Genomic DNA, 22,928 nt, shown 5'->3' with positions numbered 1-22,928 from the left:
CATTTGGAAACGCTCACAACCTTGAGTATACCCCCCCAGTGAAGTTTGAGGATGGACCAGTTGGGATAAATGTGATTGATACATACTGGCCAGCACTGTTGTGGATGGAATGGGACGATTCCTCACTTAGCCATGATAAATCCAGGTGTCTCTTCTTCTCTCTGCTCCTCCCTCCTTCTAGCCTGCCACTGACAACTCTTCTCCTTTCTGCCCCTCTCCCCTGCTGATGTATCTCATCCGCTCTGCCCCCCCCCCCCCAACCTCTTCAAAAATTTGTTAGTGCATCTTCCACTCCCTTGCTTGTGCAGCCTTGGCTCCCTTCTGACATCACTTCCTAGTTGCGGGACCATGATGTGACATCAAAGGGAAGATGAGGCTTGCATGAGCAGGGGGCTGAAGATGCTGTTCATGCCGGTGAACTTTTCAACAGGTATGTAGGCCAGGTGGGGCACTTCTATCTTGGGGGGATAGGGGCGCTCCTACTTTAGGGGGTGTGGGGGAGCATAGCCCCCCCAGGTGATCAGGACGCAGAGAAGAGGTACTGGGGGAGGACGAGCTCATAATTTGGAAGGGGTGGGGGGGGTCACAGTTCCCTACCCCACAAAAGGTCGGATGATTCATTGTGGCCAATTCAGTGATGAAACGGCTTTGCTGAATCGGCCATGATAAACTGTCTTAGGCTGTGTTGTTCATACATATTGGAAGATATTTGCTACTCTCTTTTAGTTCATTAGAATCCAAAGTGGCTCCAGTTTAAAAATTAATTAAGTCCACTGATCTAAAGCTTTGCCCTCACACTAGATGTCAAATCTCTTCAACTTAAAACCATAACACCTTTTGGTAGAATCTTTCCTGGAAGCTAGCAGGATCTTAGAGACTTTATCAGGCAGTTGTAGGGATGAAAATTTTAAGCTTTCAACATCCAGGCAGTGAAGGCCATGGACTACAGCAATGCCTCTCAAACTGGTGTGCTCCAAAGAAATTCTGGGTGTGTCACGAGAGATTCCAAAATTTTACTTTAATTTAAAAAATTCCCTTCACTAGAATAGATGACATATATGTCGTGTACGCAAGAGTCTGTCAATGTCATGAGCATCTGGGTGCATAAGGATACAACCACCCAGACAAGTATCAAGTGTAATTTTTTGATGTGATTGGTCCTTGAAAACTAATGGCAAGTAATGTTATTTTTTTATTTTTATGCAGTAGTTATCCTAACTTGAGCAACAAAGCAATCAAGGCTTTGTTACTGTTTGGATCTTTCTTGTGAACTTGGATTTTCAGCTCTGACAGAAATCGAAAAAAAAAGAAAAGAGAATGACTGCAGATGGCAGATGATGAAATGCGAATATCCTTGTTGATTATTGAGCTGCATTTTAAGTTAATTTGCACTCAAAAGCAAGCACATCCATTACTTTGAACAGCAATTCTATTCTATCTACTTTAGTTTCACTGTTGTTACAATTACCTATAAATAGCTTAATGAACTTTAAATAAATAACTCTCAAATTTAATTTTTTGTTGGTTTTGCAATTTTATAATCTCAATTATAATGTGCATGAAAAACATTTGCTCCGTTTAGTGTGCCAGAGCTAAAAAAGTTTGAGAGACACTGGACTAGAGGTTGAGATGCAGAAGAAACCCCTTTGTTCTGCATGATGAAGGTAGGAAAACACGCCAATCTCTAAGAATCTTCAGAAGATAACTGCAAAAGAGGGAACCAGATTTGTCTTGGCCAGTATGGCGCAATGAGTTTTAGCAAAGATTCCCCTATCAGAGAGATTGGAGAACATAAGAACATATGAGTTGCCATACTGGGAAATGCATACAGAAGGTCCTCCCTCAATCATGGAGGAAGGCATCCGAAACTAGTCTGCTGTGCTATCTAAGTCTGGAGCAGAACTGAGGAACCTTGTTGTTGAGATGAGTGGCAAAAATTTCACTGAGGGGTTGCTAAATTATCTTGAAAGATCTTGTGGCAATACTCGTGTTGAGAAGTGACTTCAGGGAGTTCTGCCAGCTCATCTGATTGGGGCTTCCCCTGCCGCTCCAAGCCATGATCAAGTTGAGCCAGCAGGGAGAACAGGGGCTGCCTGCTTACTATGGGGGGGGGGGGCAGCTGTTGTGTGAGTGCACAACAGCTACCAGAAGCTCCCGACCTGCTAGAAATTTTTCCCTGTTAAAAAAAGGGGGGGGGGGGGAGCATCACAAGGAAAGCTCATTAGAATACTAATGAATTCCTTGTAATGCATTTGCATAGAGTTCTTGGTGGCTGCTAAGAGGATGGTAGCAGCCACAGAAAACCCTTTTGTGAATCAGAAGCTAAGCATCCATGTCTGTATGACTGCTTTAACAAGTCTTATCAGTATGGAAACTTTTGAGAATCGGAGTCTGAGTCGGCCTTGGGGAGAAAGAATAATGCAGCTTACAAAGCTGATTGCAAGTTGCATTATTCATGTACTGCAGTGAAAAGATACCACAAATTAGTAACTTCCATAGTAAAATGCCAGCTTTTACCACAGCTTAAGAACTCCTCTCCCCCTCCATCAAATGCATAACTGTTAAAGAGCAGGGGATCCTCTCGTGAGATGAATCTTGTCCCCAAATGATGTATGATGATAGTATAATTGTCATATATAAGGAGGGTAAGCCAATGGATGGGTGTGCATGGTATCAGTCAATTTTTTTTGCTGCAAAAAGTCTTTAAAATTTTCGCAAAAGTTTTGGCAGGTAGATTGGATTGAGTGTTGCATGCATTAATTCAAGTTAGGAAAAATGCTTGAGTACCTGTATGTAAACTGCATTCAATGTGGTTGTACAACTACAAAAAGGCAGTATACAAGTCCTAATCCCTTATACTCTGATCCAGTCAGATTTTCAGTACATCCATAATGAATATGAATATGTACAGTATAAAATATACATTTGCATGTCCACAAACTCCACTCCCTTACTTTTTACATAAGTGATAGACCCCCCAGAAAGCCATATAGCAAGGAAGAGGGAGCTGTTTCTCCTCTTGAAAGCTCTTTGCATGCTGCAGGCTGCATCATGTTATGGTATTTGACAGTCTGAAAAAGGCATTTTACCTTTACACCCAGGACACAAGCAATACCTGACTGATTCTTATGACATTTGACAAGTTAGGGTCCATAACTCATATTACTGACAGCCATAATACATTACTGATCTGATATTTGTAGAATATAGTGATAAAGATAGAAGTTCTTACCTTTGTAACCACTAAAAAAGTACTGTACATGAACATAAGGCTGTGACGTGATACCGGTAAATGTTGAGTTTGCTGTAATGTGAATAATACTGCTCCAATCAATGTCACCTTTACAGGACTGTAATAAAAACAAAAATAAAACAGGAATTTTTACAATTTTAAAAATTTCCATTATAAATCATCAGAAGCTTTTTATCCTTATCACTGATAGCACTGTGAAGTACATAACGCTGCTTACAACAAACAATATTGATGAAATTTCCTGGTAGTCTGAAGAGTGAAGATACTTACCTGTGGCACATGTTATCCAAGGACAGCAAGCAGATATTCTCACATGTGGTTGATGTCATCCATGGAACCCAGTACAGACAGTGCAAAAGTGTAATGTCACTTTTAAAAGAAAAATCTTAAACTGTACATACTGTGTATGAGCGAGTGCCTTCTCGCTTGCTGCTGGCTTGCAGGACCATCAGTTCAGTTAAAAAACTAAGAAGCCAAACAGGGGAGGTGGGCAGGTTGTGAGAATATCTGCCTGCTGTCCTCAGATAACACCTGCTACAGGTAATTAACTTTGTTTTATCCAAGGACAAGCAGGTAGCATATTCTCACACATGGGACTCCCTAGCTGCCAGGATCATGCATCTTAAAAGAGGCTTATTGACAACTGCTACAAGCCTGGCAAAACCAACAGGGTTGGAGGGAAGATGGTTTCTAATTGGAAAATAAATTTTGTAGAACTGACTGGCCGACCTGACTATCCCTTCTGGAATAAATCTCTAGGCAGTAGTGGGACTTGAAGGTATGAACTGAAGACTAACTAGCTGCTTTGCAGATGTCCTCAATGGGAGTGGAATGTAGATGAGCTACTCAAGTTGCCATTGCTCAAACTTTGTGTGCCATAACATGGCTTTCAAGTGTCAGCCCAGTTCAAGCACAGCAAAAGGGGATACAGCCCACCAACCATGTGGAAATGGTTTTTTTCGTGAAAGGAACTCCTAGTCTGTTGGGATCAAATGACAGGAATATTTGAGTTGAAATCCTGTGAGGATTAGTGTGATCCAAGTAATAAGCAAGAGCACATTTACAATCCAGTGTGTGGAGTGTCATTTCACCAAGGTGAGAATGTGGTCTTGGAAAAAAAAAGATAAGGAGAACTGTAGATTGGTTTAAATGAAATTTCAAATGAGTTCGAAGAACTACCCTAACATGGTAGAATCTTGTATAAGGTAGATACAAGCGCTTGAAGTTAACTGACTCAACAAGCAGATGTGATAGCTACAAGGAAGATCACTTTCCAAATAAGATGTTTTAGGGATGAAGTCGAAAGAGGCTCATATGGAAGCTTCATCAGAGTTGAAAGTACAACATTAGGGTCCCAAGTCACTGGAGGAGATTTAATTAGAGGCCTAGTATGGGAGGCCTTTCATGAATCTGGAAACTAAAGGACATACAAAGCACCTTTTGTCTAGCTGAGTGTGGAAAGCATTAATAGCACTGAGATGAACTCTGACTGAATTAGTTTTTAGACCAAAGTCAGAGAGATGTAGAAGGTAGTCCAAGATCGATGGAAGAGGACAGAAGATTTGATCTAGTGATTTGTTATTGCACCAGACTGTGAAACAATCCATTTGAAATGACAGCAGCACTGAATAGATGGCTTTCTAGAGGCTTCAATGATGGTTGACACAGGTGCGGATATTGTTCATGTATTTAGCAGCAGAGAGAGAGATGCCATGCTTTGAGAGTCAATGAGTGTAGAATGGGATGGAGAGACCCTTATTTCTATGTCAGTAAGGTAGGAAAGATCTGAAGTGTGATGGGTTCCCAAACAGTGAGATGTAGGAGGAGAGGGAACCATGGTTGTCGAGGCCATTGAGGTGCTATTAGAATCATGGTGGTTGTTCTTGGCGAAGTTTGAGTAGAGTTTTCCCAAAGAGAAGAATTACAGGGAAAGCATACAGAACTGGTTCTGCCAGTCGAGGAGAAAATCATCCAAACTCCAGACAACTGAGAGTGTGATTGTTAACAGAAGTGAAGAGATCCATTTCTTGGGTCCCCCAAGTCGCAAAGATCTTATGTAGAGTAGTTGAGCTGAGTGACCACTCATGCAGAAGTCTGCTCAACTTGTCCGCTAAGATATTCTGTTTTCCTACTAAACTGCTTTGAGGAAAATATTGTAAGGAATCGCCCAAGACCAGTTTTTGATTGCTTCTTATTTATTTTTTTACTGTGCTTTATTAGAAATTTAACTTTTAATAAAATACAAACAACAATAATAACAATAAAGTACAACCTATTCATCCATAATATCCTCTAATCTCTTTGTTCTTTCCCACCTCCCTTCCCCTCATCTCCCCCCCCAATTTCCCTCCCCTCAGTGAAGAGTGTAATTCTCATCCCGTTACATAACCTTTTACCATGAGGTGTAGAATTGTTGGGCAAACCTCTATTGTTCAATTGCCAAAATAACTTAAGTGGGACAATCTAATAGGAATTGATGATCAAATGCGTGCATGCTTGTTCCCTTTACCCGAGCTTCACAGTAGGACCAAGGGCAGTCTTCCAGTATCTCGCTATGCAAATAATAAAATTTGTGACATGATAGTGATTTGCCTCCTACCATCTGCTGGGAAGCTATACGCAGTATACACATTCCTTTATTTTGACAGTAATCTTCTCCAGTTCAATGGTAGATATAGTCTAAAATTAATATCTAGAAATTCTATATAATAGGACAATCCCACCAGATGTGTTCTATAGAGCCTGGTTGCCCACAATTTCTCCAACACAGCCCCCTATGCTCAGACATAATATGCAACATGCGGGAATGTATCCAATATGCCCTATGAATGATCTGATATTGTTTATAGTTTGGAATAAGAAAGCATGAGTGAGGGTATATATCACAGTCCAGGAGTCCTCTGGGGACCAGCATCCCCAACCAAATTTCCCACTGTCGCTTAACAGAGGTTGTTGAAATTAGATGGCAACACTTTAATGGAGGCATGAATAATGTTTAAGTTTGCTTATATTTGTTTCAAGCAGGCCTGGGGTCTAGCTCCTTCCTATCTCCTACCTCATTTTGTGCTACACAGCCCCACACGGACAATCAGAAACTGTAACTTATTTGCATACCCAAGGATCACTGGGAGTAAATATAAGTCCTTTTTGGATAGGTCTTTCATGTTTCAAGCAAGCAAACAGCAGTCTTGGTTACATCAAACGGAGCCAGGCTGACTTAGGGCGCCTTTCGGAAAAAAATTAAAACTGTACTATTTGACAGATTTATCTCCTAAACAGAAGCCACACTAAGTTTATATTTTCCTCTGTCTATTTCTTCTGTAATATGTTGTACTTTCTCTATTTGCATTTTGTAATTCGCTGATTGTCCAGCTTTCTTCAGTGTGAACTGCCTAGAAGTCATCTGACTATGGCGATATAGAAGAATAAAGTTATTATTATTATTATTATTATTATTATTAATAATGTAGAATAGATCTTCGATAACAACTTCTTGTGCATTTGGGACTTAAATATCACTATTTCAGTCTCTTTAAGGTCTCTTTAAGGTGCCCTTGTATATAATGCTTATGAAGAAAGTCTCTACCTTGAAAATATTGGAAAAAAAAGGGATCCTCTGGTATAACAGCTCTTGAAGCGATGCAATAGATATACCCTTGTACCATCAGATCTTTAAATCTGGTTAAGCCTACCTCCTCCAATGCTATCCTTATGGGAGCAAAGTAATTCAGATGAACAATGGTTGTAGGCCATCTGGGAGTGGGGCCTATCCAGAGCCGAGTCATTAGGTCAGATATTGCCCTGCCAAGGTCCTGAAGGCACCCCTGGCCCCTCATTTGGTGAAAAGTATAGCCAAGGAATCTGTCTGAGAAATATGCAAGACAGTGTAACATCCCTTTCCTCATGGTGATCTCCATTGACCATCTCTGTCGCCTTCCACTCAACCAGTTCTTGCTCAGTCTGTCATTTTGGGGCCCATACAGAAGGCATTCAGTTTATTTATTAGATGCCTGTGTGGAGCACTGTCAAAGGCTTTGCTAAAATCTAAATACACCACATCAAATGCACTCCCTCTATCCAATTCTCTGGTCACCCAGTCAAAGAAACTGACTAGTGAATCCATGTTGCTTCAGGTCCTGTACCAGTGGTGTGCCACAAGGTTCAGTTCTTGGGCCTACTCTTTTTAATATTTTGTACATGATATTGCTGAAGGGCTATCTTTTAAGATTTGCCTTTTTGCAGATGATACCAAAATCTGCAATACAGCATATATCCCTGATGAGGAATATGAGGAACATGAGGAAGGACCTAGTGAAGCTTGAGGAATGGTACAGAATTTGTTAGCTAAGACTTAATGCTAAGATATGTAAGGTCATGTATTTGGGCTGCAAAAACCTGATGAAATGGTACAGTTTAGGGGTGAAGACCTTTTGTGTATGAAAGATGAGCAGGACTTGGGTGTGATAGTATGTGATAATCTTAAGGCAGTCAAACAGGTTGAAAAGGCAACAGTGAAAGCTAGAAGGAGTTTGGGTGCACAAGGAGTGGAATGGCCAGTAGAAAAAAGGATGTAATAATACCCCTGTGTAAGACTCTGGTGAGACCTCATTTAGAATATTGTGTTCAATTTTGGAGACTGCACTTTCAAAAAGATATAAACATGATAAAGGAAGGATACTAAAATGGTCAGTGGTCTTTGTCATAAGGCGTACTAAAGATCTCAATATGTACACTTTGGAGGAAAGGCAGAAGGGAGGAGATAGAGTCATTTAAATACCTATGTATGAAAGGAAACTCTGGAATAAGGGGGCATAGGATAAAGCTGAAAGGGGTCAGTTTCAAAAGTAACTTCAGAAAATCATTTTTCATGGAAAGGTTGGTGAATGCTTAAACATAGAAACATAGAAGATGACGGCATAAAAGGGCTACAGACCATCAAGTCTGCCCACTCTGCTTACCCACCCCCTGTCTATGCCCTAATGACCCAATTTCCTTATCTTGACCCTCGTAGGGATCCCACATGGGTATCCCATTTATTCTTAAAGTCTGGCACGCTGTCTGCCTCGATCACCTGCACTGGAAGCTTGTTCCAATGATCAACCACTCTCTCTGTGAAGAAATACTTTCTGGTGTCACCATGAAATTTTCCGCCCCTGAGTTTGAGCGGCTGCCCTCTTGTGGCCGAGGGTCCCTTGAGAAAGAAAATATCATCTTCCACTTCGACACGTCCCGTGAGGTACTTAAATGTTTCGATCATGTCTCCCCTCTCCCTACGTTCCTCAAGAATGTAGAGCTGCAATTTGTTCAGTCTCTCTTCGTACGAGAGACCCTTGAGCCCCGAGATCATCCTGGTGGCCGTCCGTTGAACCGATTCAATTCTGCGCACATCTTTACTGTAATGTGGCCTCCAGAATTGCGCACAGTACTCCAGATGAGGTCTCACCATGGCCCTGTACAACGGCATTATGACTTCAGGCTTTCGGCTGACGAAACTTCTATTGATACAACCCAATATCTGCCTTGCCTTAGATGAAGCCTTCTCCACTTGATTGGCAGTTTTCATGTCTGCACTGATGATTACTCCTAAATCTCGTTCTGCTGAAGTCCTAGTTAAAGTTTCTCCGTTCAAGAAGTACGTCCTGCATGGATTTCTGCTTCCGAGGTGCATGACCTTACATTTCTTAGCATTGAAGCCTAGCTGCCAGGTTGAGGACCAACTTTCCAATGTAAGCAGGTCCTGCGCCATATAATTCTGTAAACTGCATTCACTTACTATATTACATAGTTTGGCGTCATCGGCGAATAGTGTTATTTTACCTTGAAGCCCTTGAGTCAGATCCCCTATGAATATGTTGAAAAGGAGTGGACCCAGGACCGAGCCCTGCGGCACTCCACTGGTCACCTCCGATGTTTTAGAGAGGGTACCATTAACCACCACCTTCTGAAGTCTGCCACTCAGCCAATCATTGACCCATGCAGTTAGTGTCTCTCCTAACCCCATCGATTCCATCTTGCTTAGCAGCCTGTGGTGTGGGACACTGTCAAAAGCTTTACTGAAGTCCAGGTACACAATGTCCAAAGACTCTCCCAAGTCCAACTTTCTTGTTACCCAGTCAAAGAAGCTGATGAGATTGGATTGGCAGGACCTACCTTTGGTGAATCCATGCTGACTGGGATCCCGAAGATTCCCTTCATTCAAGATCGTGTCCAATTTGCTTTTAATTAGTGTTTCCATGAGTTTGCACACTATTGATGTGAGACTCACCGGTCTATAATTCGCAGCCTCTGCCCTGCAACCCTTTTTATGCAGAGGAACGACATTAGCTAATTTCCAGTCCAGGGGAACTTTCCCCTTACTTAGGGAGAGATTGAATAGCTCAGCCAACGGTTTCGCCAGGACATCGCTCAATTCTCTGAGCACTCTTGGGTGCAAATTGTCTGGTCCCATGGCTTTGTTCACCTTGAGTCTTGCCAGTTCACTGTAAAATTCACCTGGTGTGAACTCAAAATTCTGAAACGGGTCTTCTGTGCTTTGTGTTGCCTTCAACTGCGGACCGTGTCCCGGTGCCTCACAGGTGAAGACTGAGCAGAAGTATTCATTCAGTAGTTCGGCTTTATAGGAATCTGCTTCCACGTAACTTCCGTCCGGTCTTCTAAGGCGTACTATCCTGCCTGTGTTCCTTTTTCTGTCACTAATATACCTGAAGAAGGATTTGTCCCCCTTTTTAATGTTTTTTGCCAGAATTTCTTCCACTTGAAGTTTTGCCTCCCTAATTGCCATTTTGACCGCTGTAGACCTGGTCCTATATTCTACTTTTGCCTCTCTTTTCTCCGTGCGCTTGTAGGAGAGAAACGCTTTTTTCTTCTCCTTAATGAGGTGCGAGATCTCCGCGGTGAACCATTGGGGTTTATTGTTTCTTTGTCGTTTATTTACTGATTTTATGAAGCGGCTAGTTGCTTCATGTATGGTTGATTTCAGTGTTAACAACTTAGCTTCTACATCATCGGTCTCCGCTTGGTCCTGCAGCGTCTGATGGACGAAATCTCCCATGCGTGCGAAGTCTGTGCCCTGGAAATTGAGTACCTTTGTTTTCGTGTTTGATCTAGGGAAGCCTTTCCTAAGGTTGAACCATACTATGTTGTGGTCGCTGGAGGCTAGCGTATCTCCTACTGAGACCTCTGAGACGCTTTCCCCGTTGGTGAGTACCAGGTCAAGGATCGCCTGGGCCCTAGTGGGCTCCGTTACCATTTGTTTGAGACGTGTTCCCTTTATGGAGGTTAAGAGCCTCCTGCTACCGCTGGTTGTCGCTGAAAATGAGTTCCAGTCTGCATCAGGCATATTGAAGTCCCCTAGCAGTACAGCTTCTCCTCGTAGAGTGATATTCTCTATGTCTTCAATTAATTCTGCATCCATGTCTTCCAGTTGTCTTGGGGGTCTGTATACCACACCTAGATACAGGCATTTTTCTCTGCCTCTTGCCAGGTTTACCCAGAGGGACTCCCCGGTGTACTTGACATCTGTGATCCTGGTGGTTTTGATGTCCTCTTTAATGTATAGAGCTACCCCCCCTCCTAACCTGCCCTCTCTGTCCTGACGAAGTAGATTGTAGCCCGGTATAGCCATATCCCACCCATGTGAGTCCGTGAACCAAGTTTCAGATATTGCCACCACATCTAGGTCGGCATTCCTTATTTCAGCCTCCAATTCTAGAATTTTGTTACCTAAACTGTGTGCATTGACATACATGGCCCTCCATATCTTGTGTTTGCTAAGTCCCTGTGAGGCGTATCCTACCCGAGTCGGTGTGACTCCCAAAGAACTGTTTGCAATGTGGGTACTTACCTTGGACATGGAAGCGGAGTTTCGACTCACCTCATCAGGATAATTCCTTTCTGCACTAATATGTGAATGGGTACCCTCCCCCGACTTACCTAGTTTAAAGCCCTGTGAAGCAGGCGGGCTAGTCGGTGGCCGAAGACGTTCTTACCCCTACTGGTCAGATGGAGTCCGTCTGGTCCCTGAAGTCCTTGTAGCGCTTCCCCATGGTTTAGGAATCCGAAGTTCATATCCCGGCACCATCCCTGTAGCCACTCGTTCGTCCTCAGGATACGTTCATCTCTGGCTCTTCCCTTGCCTCTAACTGGGAGGATCGATGAGAAAACCACCTGCGCTCCTGTCCGCTTCAGCCTCTCACCCAGTGTTCCAAAGTCTCTGGTGATGGTCTCCGGTGTGTTCCTGGCAGTGTCGTTGGTTCCTATGTGGACAAGAAGCATAGGAAAGTGGTCTCGGGGCGTGAGTAGTCTATCCAGACTGGCGGTGACATCTCGTATCCTGGCTCCAGGCAGACAGCAGACCTCCCTAGATTGCATATCCGGTCTGCAAATTGGTCCCTCGGTGCCCCTCAACATGGAATCCCCGATGACTATTACTCTGCGCTTCTTTGGGGGGAGCCGGTCAGTTGTCCCTGGAGATGGAGCTGTGTGTTGGGCCTGCTCCTGTTCCTGTTCCTCATCGGCAGTTCCTTCCTGAAGAATCTGGAATCTGTTCCGCAGGGCGAGTTGAGGGGTTGATGTATAGCTGCCCTGTTTGTAAGAAGAAGGAGAAGATGAAGAGATTGAAAAGGGGGGGGGGGGTCTCCTATATTTGCCCGTGGAGGAGGTCACCAGCTTAGAACAACCTCCTGGTGGAGGAGAAAAAAAGTGTATCTGAAACTGAATTCAAGAAAGCTTGAGATAAGTACATTGGATCTCTAAGAGAAGAGGAGATAGTAGATGGCATGTTAGGCAGCCTAGATAGGCCATATGGTCTTTTCCTGCCTTAATGTTTCTATGTTTCATATGTATAGTAATGTGTGCTCTCACAGCCCTCTGTGGTCAGTGTACTGTCTTCCTTGAAAATTTCTTTGTCAGGTACATGTGTAGGGATTTAGGGATGTGTGCCCTCAGTGTAGAGGCCATGGGTTTGATTTGGGTTACTGTTTTATTTACCCTGCCATAGTGGCTACAATGTAATAGGTGTGATATGCTGGCTATTTTTCTATTGGTCACTGGAGGGTGCTGTCCAAAGCCCTTCCCCTCACCCCTTTCTTTCCAAATCATAGATATGGGAGTTGTGGCACACTATAATGAGGATAGTTACAAACTCAGGCCTTGATCTTGGACAGAGCTGATATAGGAGTGTTATGTCTGTGGTACTTGCTTCAGATCCTGAAGTGCTTTTCATGAGTCAGATTAGGCCCATTTCTGACATGCATATCCATCTGTTCTGGTGCCTGCACAAAGTTCGGGGAGGGTTCAAGTGATGGCCTTCCACTAAACTATCTCTCTCCCCTTCAGAACTCTGCCGAATGCTTCATATTCCATCAATGTCACTATGCCCATGTTACCTTTCTCCTCAAGTAACTTCATTGATTCCTTAAAACTCCTCTTACTAACCTACAAGTGTATTCAGTCGGCAGCTCCTCAGTATCTGTCCTCTCTCATCTCATAATAATATAGTAAATGATGGCAAATAAAGACCTGAATGTCTTTTCTTTTTATATATATATATATATATATATATATATATATTACTGGATGCTAGACCACAGACATCTGCCTGGAGCTACTGTTAAAGTTTGATACCCTGGATTCCAACTACTGGAGCTGCCATCAAAGCTCCTCAGCACCTTCCTCATGTTCTAAATTACTGGAGTTTCCATCAAAGCTCTCCCCAGTCCATCATAAACCAAATTGCCATATACAGGACACAGACCATGCAAGTCTGCCTAGTACTAGAAAGAAAATGGAGAAAAACTAACCTAGAACATATGAAAATTGCCTGGAAAAAAATCAACAAACAATAGAAACTACAATTAAAGGATAAAAGAAAAGCACACTACTCCAATCTAATAGGCACAGAAACCCAAGACACCAAAAAACTTCCAAATATTAAAAGATCTGACTGACACCAAACCCTACCTGACCACTAACAACACCCTCCCCCCTCAGCCACCATCTTAGCAGAACACTTCAAGAATAAAATTACAAATGCCAGAGCAACCCTCGATGGTACCCAACCCACCTAATGGAATTCACAATACATCCCACAGAAAAAGAATCAACCGCAGCAGAAAGAACTTGATCCCATTTCCCCAATGTACAATGGCCTGAATTCAATAAACTACAAAAAATACAGCCACGCATCCTGTGATCTCAACCATTGCCCTCCATATCTCTTAACAACCTCCAGCACAAACTTCCGTGCTCTGCTCCTACAATGGATACAAACTACACTCATAGATGGCCTTTTCCCAAACAACCTCAGCGAAATCATCATCACTCCGATCCTAAAAGACCCAAAAGGTTCAACAGATCAACCATCCAACTATAGACCCATTGCCTCAATACCACTATACGTCAAACTAACAGAAGGACTAGTTGCCAAACTCCTCACTAGCTATCTAGAGGACCACAACTTACTCCACCCCACACAATCGGGCTTCAGAACCAACTTCAGCACAGAGACTTTACTAGGTTCCCTTATGGACACAACTAGACAATACCTCAGCACAGGACAAAAATGCTGCTCATACCTGGACCTGCCCACATACCTGGACCTTGTAGACCATGACATTCTACTACATATTCTGGACACAACAGGTATCTCAGATAAAGTATACTCATGGTTTGAAAGCTTCCTAAAATCCAGAACATACAGAGTAAAATCAGACACAGAAAAATCAGTCCAACCCCTGCGGCGTACCCCAAGGATCACTGCTATCCCCCACACTATTCAATCTCTATACGGCCTCACTCAGTGCATACCTGGACAAACTAGGTCTAATCTCCTATAGCTATGCAGACGACATTACCATTCCCATACCCATACCTTTTGATCAATCTAAGCCCTCTATGACAGACACACTACACCACTGTTCTTCAATCACCGGTCCGCGGACCAGTGCCGGTCCGCAGGAAATTTCTGCTGGTCCGTGCAGGGCTGGCAAGATCGACGAGTTATTTCCAGCTGGTCTGCGCTGGGCCGGAGAGATCATGGGGAGCCTCCAACAGTGGCTTTCTCCCCTCTCTGCAGCTCTCCTTTACTTACCAGCGCAGCGATTCAGGAAGGCAGCCTTGGGGCTTTTGCTGAGTCGCAGCTGCCTCTGATGATGCAACTTCCTCTTTCCTCAGAGGCGGCGCGACCCAACAAAGGACCCGAGGCTGCCTTCCTGAATTGCTGCGCTGGCAAGTAAGAAGAGCTGCTGGGAGGGGAGAAAGCCACTGTTGGAGGCTGGGAAGCTGCTGGGCAAGGAGAAAAAGGGACAGCTGCTACTGGACCTGGAGAGGGAGAAGGACAGATGCTGCTGGGAGGGGAGGAGGGAAAGAAGTCTAAGAAGCTGCAGGGCAAGGGGAAAAAAGGGACAGCTGCTATTAGACCTGGAGAGAAGGATGAGAGATGCTGCTAGGAGGGGAGGAGGGAAAGGAGTCTGGGAAGCTGCTGGGCAAAGGAAAATGCAATCTTTTAAGGCTCTGGCAAAAATCCTGCTTCTTCCACGCTGCCTGACAAAGAGAAGCTACAAAATGATCTGGCAGAGAATGGGCAAACTGCAGAGAACCGTCCCAAATCACCTCCAGCCAAGCACCCACCGGAACCAGAGGGGGCCCGGGCACAGAGTCATTGGGCAGGACAGACAGTGGGGGAACCGGTGGAAGGATTCTCAGGTTGGGTAGGGAGCAGTCCCACGCTAGTCCAAAACCTCTGGAAAATAACAAGGACCCCTGAAAAAGAAAATTTAGAGAGTTTTAGTGATGGACACCGCATTCGTCAACCAAGCCCGAAGGCAGAAAGTCCGACGTGCAGCCATGGATTTGGCAGACGTCTGTAAGAAGTCTGAGAGGAAAGAGGCAGCCAACTGAATCTTCGCCACCTCCTGGCCATCAGACTCACTGTCAAGGACCCACTCGGCCCACTGAAACATGGTCCAAGCCACCAGTCCCGCACAAATAGCTGTCTGGACCCCCAAGGCAGACACATCAAAATTCTGTTTAAGAATGGTCTCCAACTTACGCTCCTCAGAGTTGTTAAGACAGAACTGCCTTCAAGGGGCACAGTATGCCGCGTAGCAATAGCTGAGACTACTGCGTCCATCACTTTAAGGTAGTCCTATCCCCCACTGGGATGGGACCATCGAGATGAGCGCCCCAAGCATAGGTCGAAGAATCTGTCATGAGGACCTTCTGATGGGGGGGCGTTTGAAAAAGCAAGTCTCTGGAGAGATTGGAAAAGAGCATCCACCAATGGAGAGACTGCATCAATGAAGGACTGACTGTTATGTGTCGAGAAAGTGGGTCGCAAACTTGCGTCCATTGAGATGCCAGGGTCCACTGAGGAATTCTGAGGTGAAGTCTGGCAAAAGGAGTCGCATGTACTATGGAGGCCATGTGACCCAGGAGCACCATCATGTGTGTTGCTGAGATGGAAGAGCGGGAAGACACTGTATGACAGAGTTGAAGAAGAGCTTCCAGACATTGTTGTGGGAGGAATGCTCTGAGTTGGACAATGTCCAGAACAGCTTCGATGAATTGTAGATTCTGTGAGGGCTGAAGTTGGGATTTGGGAAAGTTGATTTTGAATCTCAAACTTTGTAGGAACCAGGTAGTCCGTTGGGTCGCTACAGAACAGACTCCCCTTGGTTCTCTAAACATTAAGCCTTACCCACCAGGGGGTAAGGCTTACCATTGAGGCACCTCTAAAAAATGGGGAGGTGGAGGAAAGGGGGGAAGAATCCCCATTCGAGACCCGCCAGATTTGACACCCTCAAGGTCGGATGGACCCCCAAACAGGGTCCACCCAAGCTTAATCCAGCACCAAAAAGGGGACAAAAATTCCTAAACAAATTCCAACAGCCCTGCCAAGGGAGATAGGTACAGCTCACCACACTCGCTGGAGACAGAGAAGACTGAGGTAATTAGGGAGGAGTCACATGATATGTACTATTCCAAAGTTTTGTCTCTGTCTCCACCTGCTGGTCATGATGAGATATAACCCGCTTATAAGATTAACCTATGCTGGTCTGGAAGGTTGCTAAAGAATATATAGTTATAAGGAGGGCATTGGCGGTTCTTCGTTTTGCCCTAGGAGTTGCATTAGACAGTTTAGAATTTGGCTTTTACAATTATCATTTCAGTTACTTCAGGGTTGGCTCATTGTATGGGTACAGAAATGCTTTTAGAAGTTTCTTGAACTGGAGTTAGTGGTCACAAGATCGTAGTGTAAATGGTAGTTGATTCCAGGGCAAACTGTTACTGTAACTTGATGACTTCCCCCTTAAGTGATTCAGACTCATCTTTCACTATATTTGTTATAAATTGTACCATGAAACCTACTACTGTTATTGTATAGTAACATCTAATGATTTAACCACATAGGTTGCTACTGGTTGCAATGTGTACTGCCATCTAGCGGAGAAAAAGCAACACAATACTGGTTAAATCTATCTTTAGAAATCTGATAACAGTAACATTTAATAGTTAAATATATTATCATACTTGGTTTCATTTATAAAAATTCTTTCCAAACCAACAGAATGTTTGGGTACACCTCTATTCAAACCATCCCTCTCTTTTCCAAGTCAGGAGACTAACACAAAAATGCAGACACACAGCACTCATACATGCATTCCCACACACAAACAAGAGGGGTTGGAAAGAATTCCATGAGCCACATTCTGCTGCATGTTTTCCTTACTTGTTCATATTAACATCACACTTTTGTATGTTTAATCAGCTAGTGTTACTAATTTTATTTTTAAAAAGTTCCTAACTAGAATACTGAAACAATCAATCGCTAAAATAATTTGAATATTGTTTTCATAACTTACTAGGACATCTTTAGCAGTTCATTGCTTTCAGGCTTCCAAACACCTCTAACCAACTGTTCAAAGTTGGAGATTAGACCACCACCAGCACCTTAAAATATAAAACTATGAGTGAGATTTTGTACTGAGCTTGCACAGTACAGTATAAATGCTAGCAGGATATGCTAACAGCAATACAATACTAGCGTTGACAATCACTTCATGCTTCATGCTTCTCCAGTTCCTTTATCTATGATAAACCAACTAAACGTAGGGTTACAGCAGAATCCCGATTAACCTCTATTCAAGCAACCGGCAAAAGAAAATCAACCCCGAAGCAGTAGTGGCTGCAGTCTTGAGCTGCAAACCCCCCTCCCTTTAGTCCCGAAGCAGTGGCAGCGGTTCTGAGCCATGAATCCCCTCCCTCCAGCCCCAAAGCAGCAGCAGTGGCTGCGTTCCTGAGCTATGAACACCCCCTCCCTCCTCCCAAAGCAGCAGCAGCGGCACTGGTCCTGAGCCGTGAAGCCCCCCTCATCCCTCCCTCCCTTGAAGCAGCAGTGGCAGTCGGTCAGCAGAGGAAACACTGAAAATAGACTACTTGCAGCAAGCCCCAGCAGGATCTTTTCCTCTGATGCATCACTTCTGATGCAACAGAGGAAAGGCCCTGCCGGGGCTGGACAAGAGTAGCCTGCTTAAAGCGCTGCCTCTGCTGATCTGCTGCTGCTTCGGTGAGAGAGATCCAGGATGCCAGACCAATACACAGGAGGGCATATTTTTTTGGGGGGGGAGGATTGGACCAGAAATGTGGGGGGAAGGTCCAGCAAGGTGCAGATGAGGGGAGATGGATGGATGCTGGACCCATAAGTGGAGGGGATACGGGGGGAGAGAAAGTGGTGAGAAGGGGGAAGAGAAAGTGAGGGAAGAACAGATGCTGGACCAACAAGTGGGGGTGGGGGGATGATAGAGTGAGGTGGGGAGACAAAACTATTTTTACAGTAACTCCCAAGCAACTAGTTATCTGGCATCCACTAATCCCTATGGGTGCCGGATAGCTGAGCGTTTACTGTACTTACTTGTAACAGACTTTCTCCTTTGTCCTATGGTAAACCTGCTCACTTTGTATTAACCTGTATCGTATTGTAAACTTCTCCTGTTCCTGGTCACTTTGTAATATCCTATTCAATTTGTATTAACCTGTATCGCATTGTAATCATCTCCTGTTCCTGTATCTTGTTCCTGCTCTCTTTGCAATATCCTCTCCTCTCTGTAAACTTCCCCCATTATCGCTTCCAAATTGTAATTCCCTGTATATTATTCATTGTAATTCCGACTTATTATGCACACTCTTCAACTTAGCCTATGTATCTCAAATCCCTGGTTCCAATTCCTAGCTTATTTCCTGTTCCAAACATATGTATCTTGTTGTAAACATATGTCTCCTGCTGTAAACACTGCACGATCTTCTTTGTAAACCGCTTCGAACTTATGGTATAGCGGTATATAAGAAATAAAATTATTATTATTATTATTATTATTGACAGTATGGTATATTTAACAACATGAGTGACATCATCCCTGAGTGCTCCAGCTTATTCCCCCTCCACTCCTTTATTAAGCAGTGGTAGAGGTTTCTACTGCAGCCCAGAGCACTAAATGCTCCAAAGCTCATAGAATTTCTATGAGCGTCAGAGCAGCATTGGAACATTTAGCACCCCAAGCCGCGGTAGAAACCTCTACCACGACTTAGTAAAAGGGGCCTATATTTGCTCTCCCAGAACCCAGAAGAGTTTAGAAAAAATCTAGGCAAGTGTGGGTCCTCTCTTCTGTGTGACTGTTGTTCCTCCCCCTCAGTCTGTCCCAAAGCTTAGTCTATTTCAACTGTAAGGGGAGACAGGAGTGTTTGTGTGTGATTTATCCTGGTGTGCAAGGAGAACCTATGATACAGATAAATAAGCTTACATTCTACAAGGATAAGCAGGATATAATCAGCCACATGTGGGTGACACCAGAGCTGAAGATGCAAGGATAGCTGGCATTCAGTATGGAAGAAAAACACAGACCACTTAAGAACATAAGCAATGCCTCTGCTGGGTCAGACCTGAGGTCCATCGTGCCCAGCAGTCCACTCGCGTGGCGGCCCAACAGGTCCAGAACCTGTGCAGTAATCCTCTATCCTCTATACCCCTCTATCCCCTTTTCCACCAGGAAATTGTCCAATCCTTTCTTGAACCCCAGTACCATACTCTGCCCTATTACACTCTCTGGAAGCGCATTCCAGGTGTCCACCACACGTTGGGTAAAGAAGAACTTCCTAGCATTCGTTTTGAATCTGTCCCCTTTCAACTTTTCCGAATGCCCTCTTGTTCTTTTATTTTTTGAAAGTTTGAAGAATATGTCCCTCTCCACTCTCTCTATGCCCTTCATGATCTTGTACGTCTCTATTATATCCCCTCTAAGTCTCCTCTTCTCCAGGGAAAAGAGACCCAGTTTCTCCAATCTCTCAGCATATGAAAGGTTTTCCATCCCCTTTATCAGACGCGTCGCTCTCCTCTGAACCCTCTCGAGTAACGCCATGTCCTTCTTAAGGTACGACGACCAATATTGGACGCAGTACTTCAGATGCAGACGCACCATCGCCCGATACAATGGCAGGATATCTTCTTTCGTTCTGGTTGTAATACCCTTCTTGATTATGCCTAGCATTCTGTTTGCCTTCTTAGCGGCCGCTGCGCACTGTGCCGTCGGCTTCATTGTCATGTCCACCATTACCCACAAGTCCCTATCTTGGGTACTCTCATTTAATAACATCTTTCCCATCGTATAGTTGTACTTCGGGTTACTGTTTCCCACATGTAATACTTTACATTTCTCAACGTTGAACTTCATCTGCCATCTCGTCGCCTATTCCCCTAGTTTGTTCAAGTTCCTTTGCAATTCTTCGCAGTCCTCTTTAGTCCGAGCTCCACTAAATAGTTTTGTGTCTGCAAATTTTATTATTTCGCAGTTCGTCCCAGTTTCTAGATCATTTATGAATATATTAAATAGCAGCGGCCCGAGCACCGAGCCCTGCGGGACCCCACTCGTGACCCTCCTCCAGTCCAAGAAGTGGCCCTTCACTCCTACCCTCTGTTTCCTACCCGCTAACCAGTTTCTGATCCATCTATGTACGTCTCCTTCCACCCCTTGGTTCTTCAGTTTCTGGAGTAGGCTTTCATGGGGCACCTTGTCAAAGGCTTTTTGGAAATCTAGATATATGATATCTATGGGGTTTCCTTTATCCATTCGTTTGTTAATTCCTTCGAAGATGTGCAATAAGTTCGTTAGGCACAATCTCCCCTTGCAGAAACCATGTTGGCTGGTTATCAGAAGTTTGTTTCTTTCAAAATGTTCATAGATGTTTTCTTTTATCAGTGCTTCCGCCATTTTCCCTGGAACCGAGGTCAGACTCACCGGTCTGTAGTTTCCCGGGTCACCTCTTGATCCCTTTTTAAAGATGGGCGTAACGTTAGCTATCTTCCAGTCCTCCGGGATCATGCCTATTTTCAGGGATAGATTGCAAATTTGCTGCAGTAGTTCCGCTATCTCCTCCTTTAATTCCTTCAGAACCCTTGGATGGATTCCGTCCGGACCCGGGGATTTCACCCTGATGCTATTATTGTGGTAGGCTGAAGCCAATTTGACAATAAATAATAATGACTTTTTTAATACTAAGGGCACAGTTTAAAATTAAACTGGAATCATTTGGGAAAAAGATCTGGCAACTGGAGAGCAGAGTGAGCTAATTGTCACCAAAAAAATAAGATATGAGGAAAATCACAAGAAAGGACTAGATGACAGAGCTGCTGGACCTGGAATCAGCAGGGGGAACCCACAGGAAGATGAGTCCAGTGCAGGCCAACGCCGGGAGGAGGAAAGATGGAAGTGAACCGAGGACACAGACCTGTGGCTAGAGAGATGGACGTACACCAAGGACACAGACCTGCAGCTAGAGAGAAAAGAGAAGATAGGGAAGACAGTAATCGTCGTGGGAGACTCCATCATCCGACAAGTTGACAGCCACATAGCAGGAGGAAGACAGGATCGACTGGTAACAGGAGCCAAGGCGGAGGATATAGTGAGCTGCATCGACAAGATCATCAACAGTGCGGAAGGAGGAGATATGGTGGTGATCCACGTTGGGACAAATGATGTGAGCAATAGAAACTACAACAAGGAAACACTAAAGGACCAGTTCCGGATGCTAGGAAGGAAGCTGAAGATCAGAACACCGATGGTAGCATTCTCGGAGATCTTACTGGTACCCAGGGCTGACGGGAAGAGGTAGACAGAACTGCAGGCAGTCAAAGTGTGGATGAGACTACTTGCAAGTAACATCAAGCGGGAAATTGAGAAGTTTTTAAACTAGGAAGAAGGGGAAAGCCGACAGTCAACCAAGAGACGATGGTTCGGGAAACAGTATACCCAAAGGATACTGTGTAAGAAGATTGTAAGGAAGACTCACCAGATCATAGGCACGATAGAAATCCCGGAGGATCGAAAGGACAGAAGCAAAGGAGACAGAAGGAGGTAGAAAGTGCAAGAAAGTAACAAGCCGCATTCTTAAGTGTATGTACACAAACGCAATGGGGGAATTGGAGGCTATAGCACAAAAAGATGACCTAGACATCATTGGCATCACGGAAACATGGTAGAACGAAGACGTCTGGGACACTGTGCTACCAGAATACAAGCTATACTGCAGAGACAAAGTAGGACAGAAAGGTCTACTAGAGAGAACACGCCGGAAACAAACAATAAGGTAGAGTCTCTATGGGACAAAATACCGGGAACAAATGGAACGGATATGAAGATCAGCATCTACTACAGACCCCCAGGGCAGTCCGAAGAGACTGATGAAGAAATGACGGACGAGATTAAACATGAATGCAAGGGAGGCAACGCAGTTATCATAAGCGACTTCAATTATACGGGGATAGATTGGAACCAAGGCAACTCCAGCTGCAGTAGAGAGATCAAGTTCCTGAATGCTGTAGGCGATTGCTTCCTGGAACAACTTGTCATGGAAAATACGAGAGGAAATGCAATTCTAGACTTAGTTCTAAATGGACTACGGGGACTGGCACAGGGTATAGAAGTAAAGGGACGCTGGGAAACAGTGATCACAACATGATTCGCTTCAACCTAGACACAGGAACAATAAATCAGTCCAGAACGACGGCCACGGCACTGAACTTCCGTAATGGGAACTACAAAGGGATGAGAGTCATGGTGAGGAAGAAGATTAAGAAGAGCATAAGCACTGTAAATACGATAGAGCAAGCATGGTCCCTTTTTAAGGACACAGTCACAGAGGCGCAAAATTTATATATACCGTGTATCAAGATGAAGAAGAACAAGGAACCGGCGTGGCTCACTGTAGTGGTAAAGGAAGCGATCAGAGACAAGAAGACTTCGTTTAAGGAATGGAAAAGAACAAAAACAGAAGAAAACTGGAAAAAGCACAAACAAAGATCAAAGCAAGTGCCATAAGGCGGTAAGAGGGGCCAAAAGAGACTACAAAGAAAAAATAGCCAAGAAGGCCAAAAACTTTAAGCCATTCTTTTGATACATTAAGGGGAAACGACCCGCAAAGGAAGCGGTGGTGCCGTTAGATGACTAGGGAATAAAGGGAGTACTAAAGGAGGACAAAGTCATCGCCAACAAACTAAACGCGTTTTTTGCATCTGAATTTACAGAAGAGGATATATCCAATATACCGGAAGCTGATAGGCTTTACACAGTAAATGAAGATGGGAAACTAACAGGGACGACGGTCAGTCTAGAGGAGGTATGCAGAC

At 44.2% G+C, this 22,928-nt stretch overlaps 1 protein-coding gene across 2 annotated transcripts in view; it reads right to left on the bottom strand.

Moving 5' to 3' along the window:
• TMEM38B (transmembrane protein 38B) overlaps window positions 1-22,928 on the bottom strand; it is a 107,184-nt gene that overhangs the window by 12,148 nt on the left and 72,108 nt on the right. For both annotated transcript variants that reach the window (XM_033918538.1, XM_033918529.1), the window contains 2 exons: window positions 17,116-17,203; window positions 3,233-3,350 (listed from right to left, as the gene is read on the bottom strand). In XM_033918538.1, the coding sequence (XP_033774429.1) occupies window positions 3,233-3,350; window positions 17,116-17,203 (206 nt within the window). The remainder of the gene's footprint in view (window positions 1-3,232; window positions 3,351-17,115; window positions 17,204-22,928) is intronic.

Source organism: Geotrypetes seraphini, chromosome 1 (genome assembly GCF_902459505.1).
Source record: "Geotrypetes seraphini chromosome 1, aGeoSer1.1, whole genome shotgun sequence".
Taxonomy (NCBI): Eukaryota; Metazoa; Chordata; class Amphibia; order Gymnophiona; family Dermophiidae; genus Geotrypetes; species Geotrypetes seraphini.
Note: the sequence above shows the minus strand (reverse complement) of the source record. Positions and strands in the feature narration are given on the sequence as shown.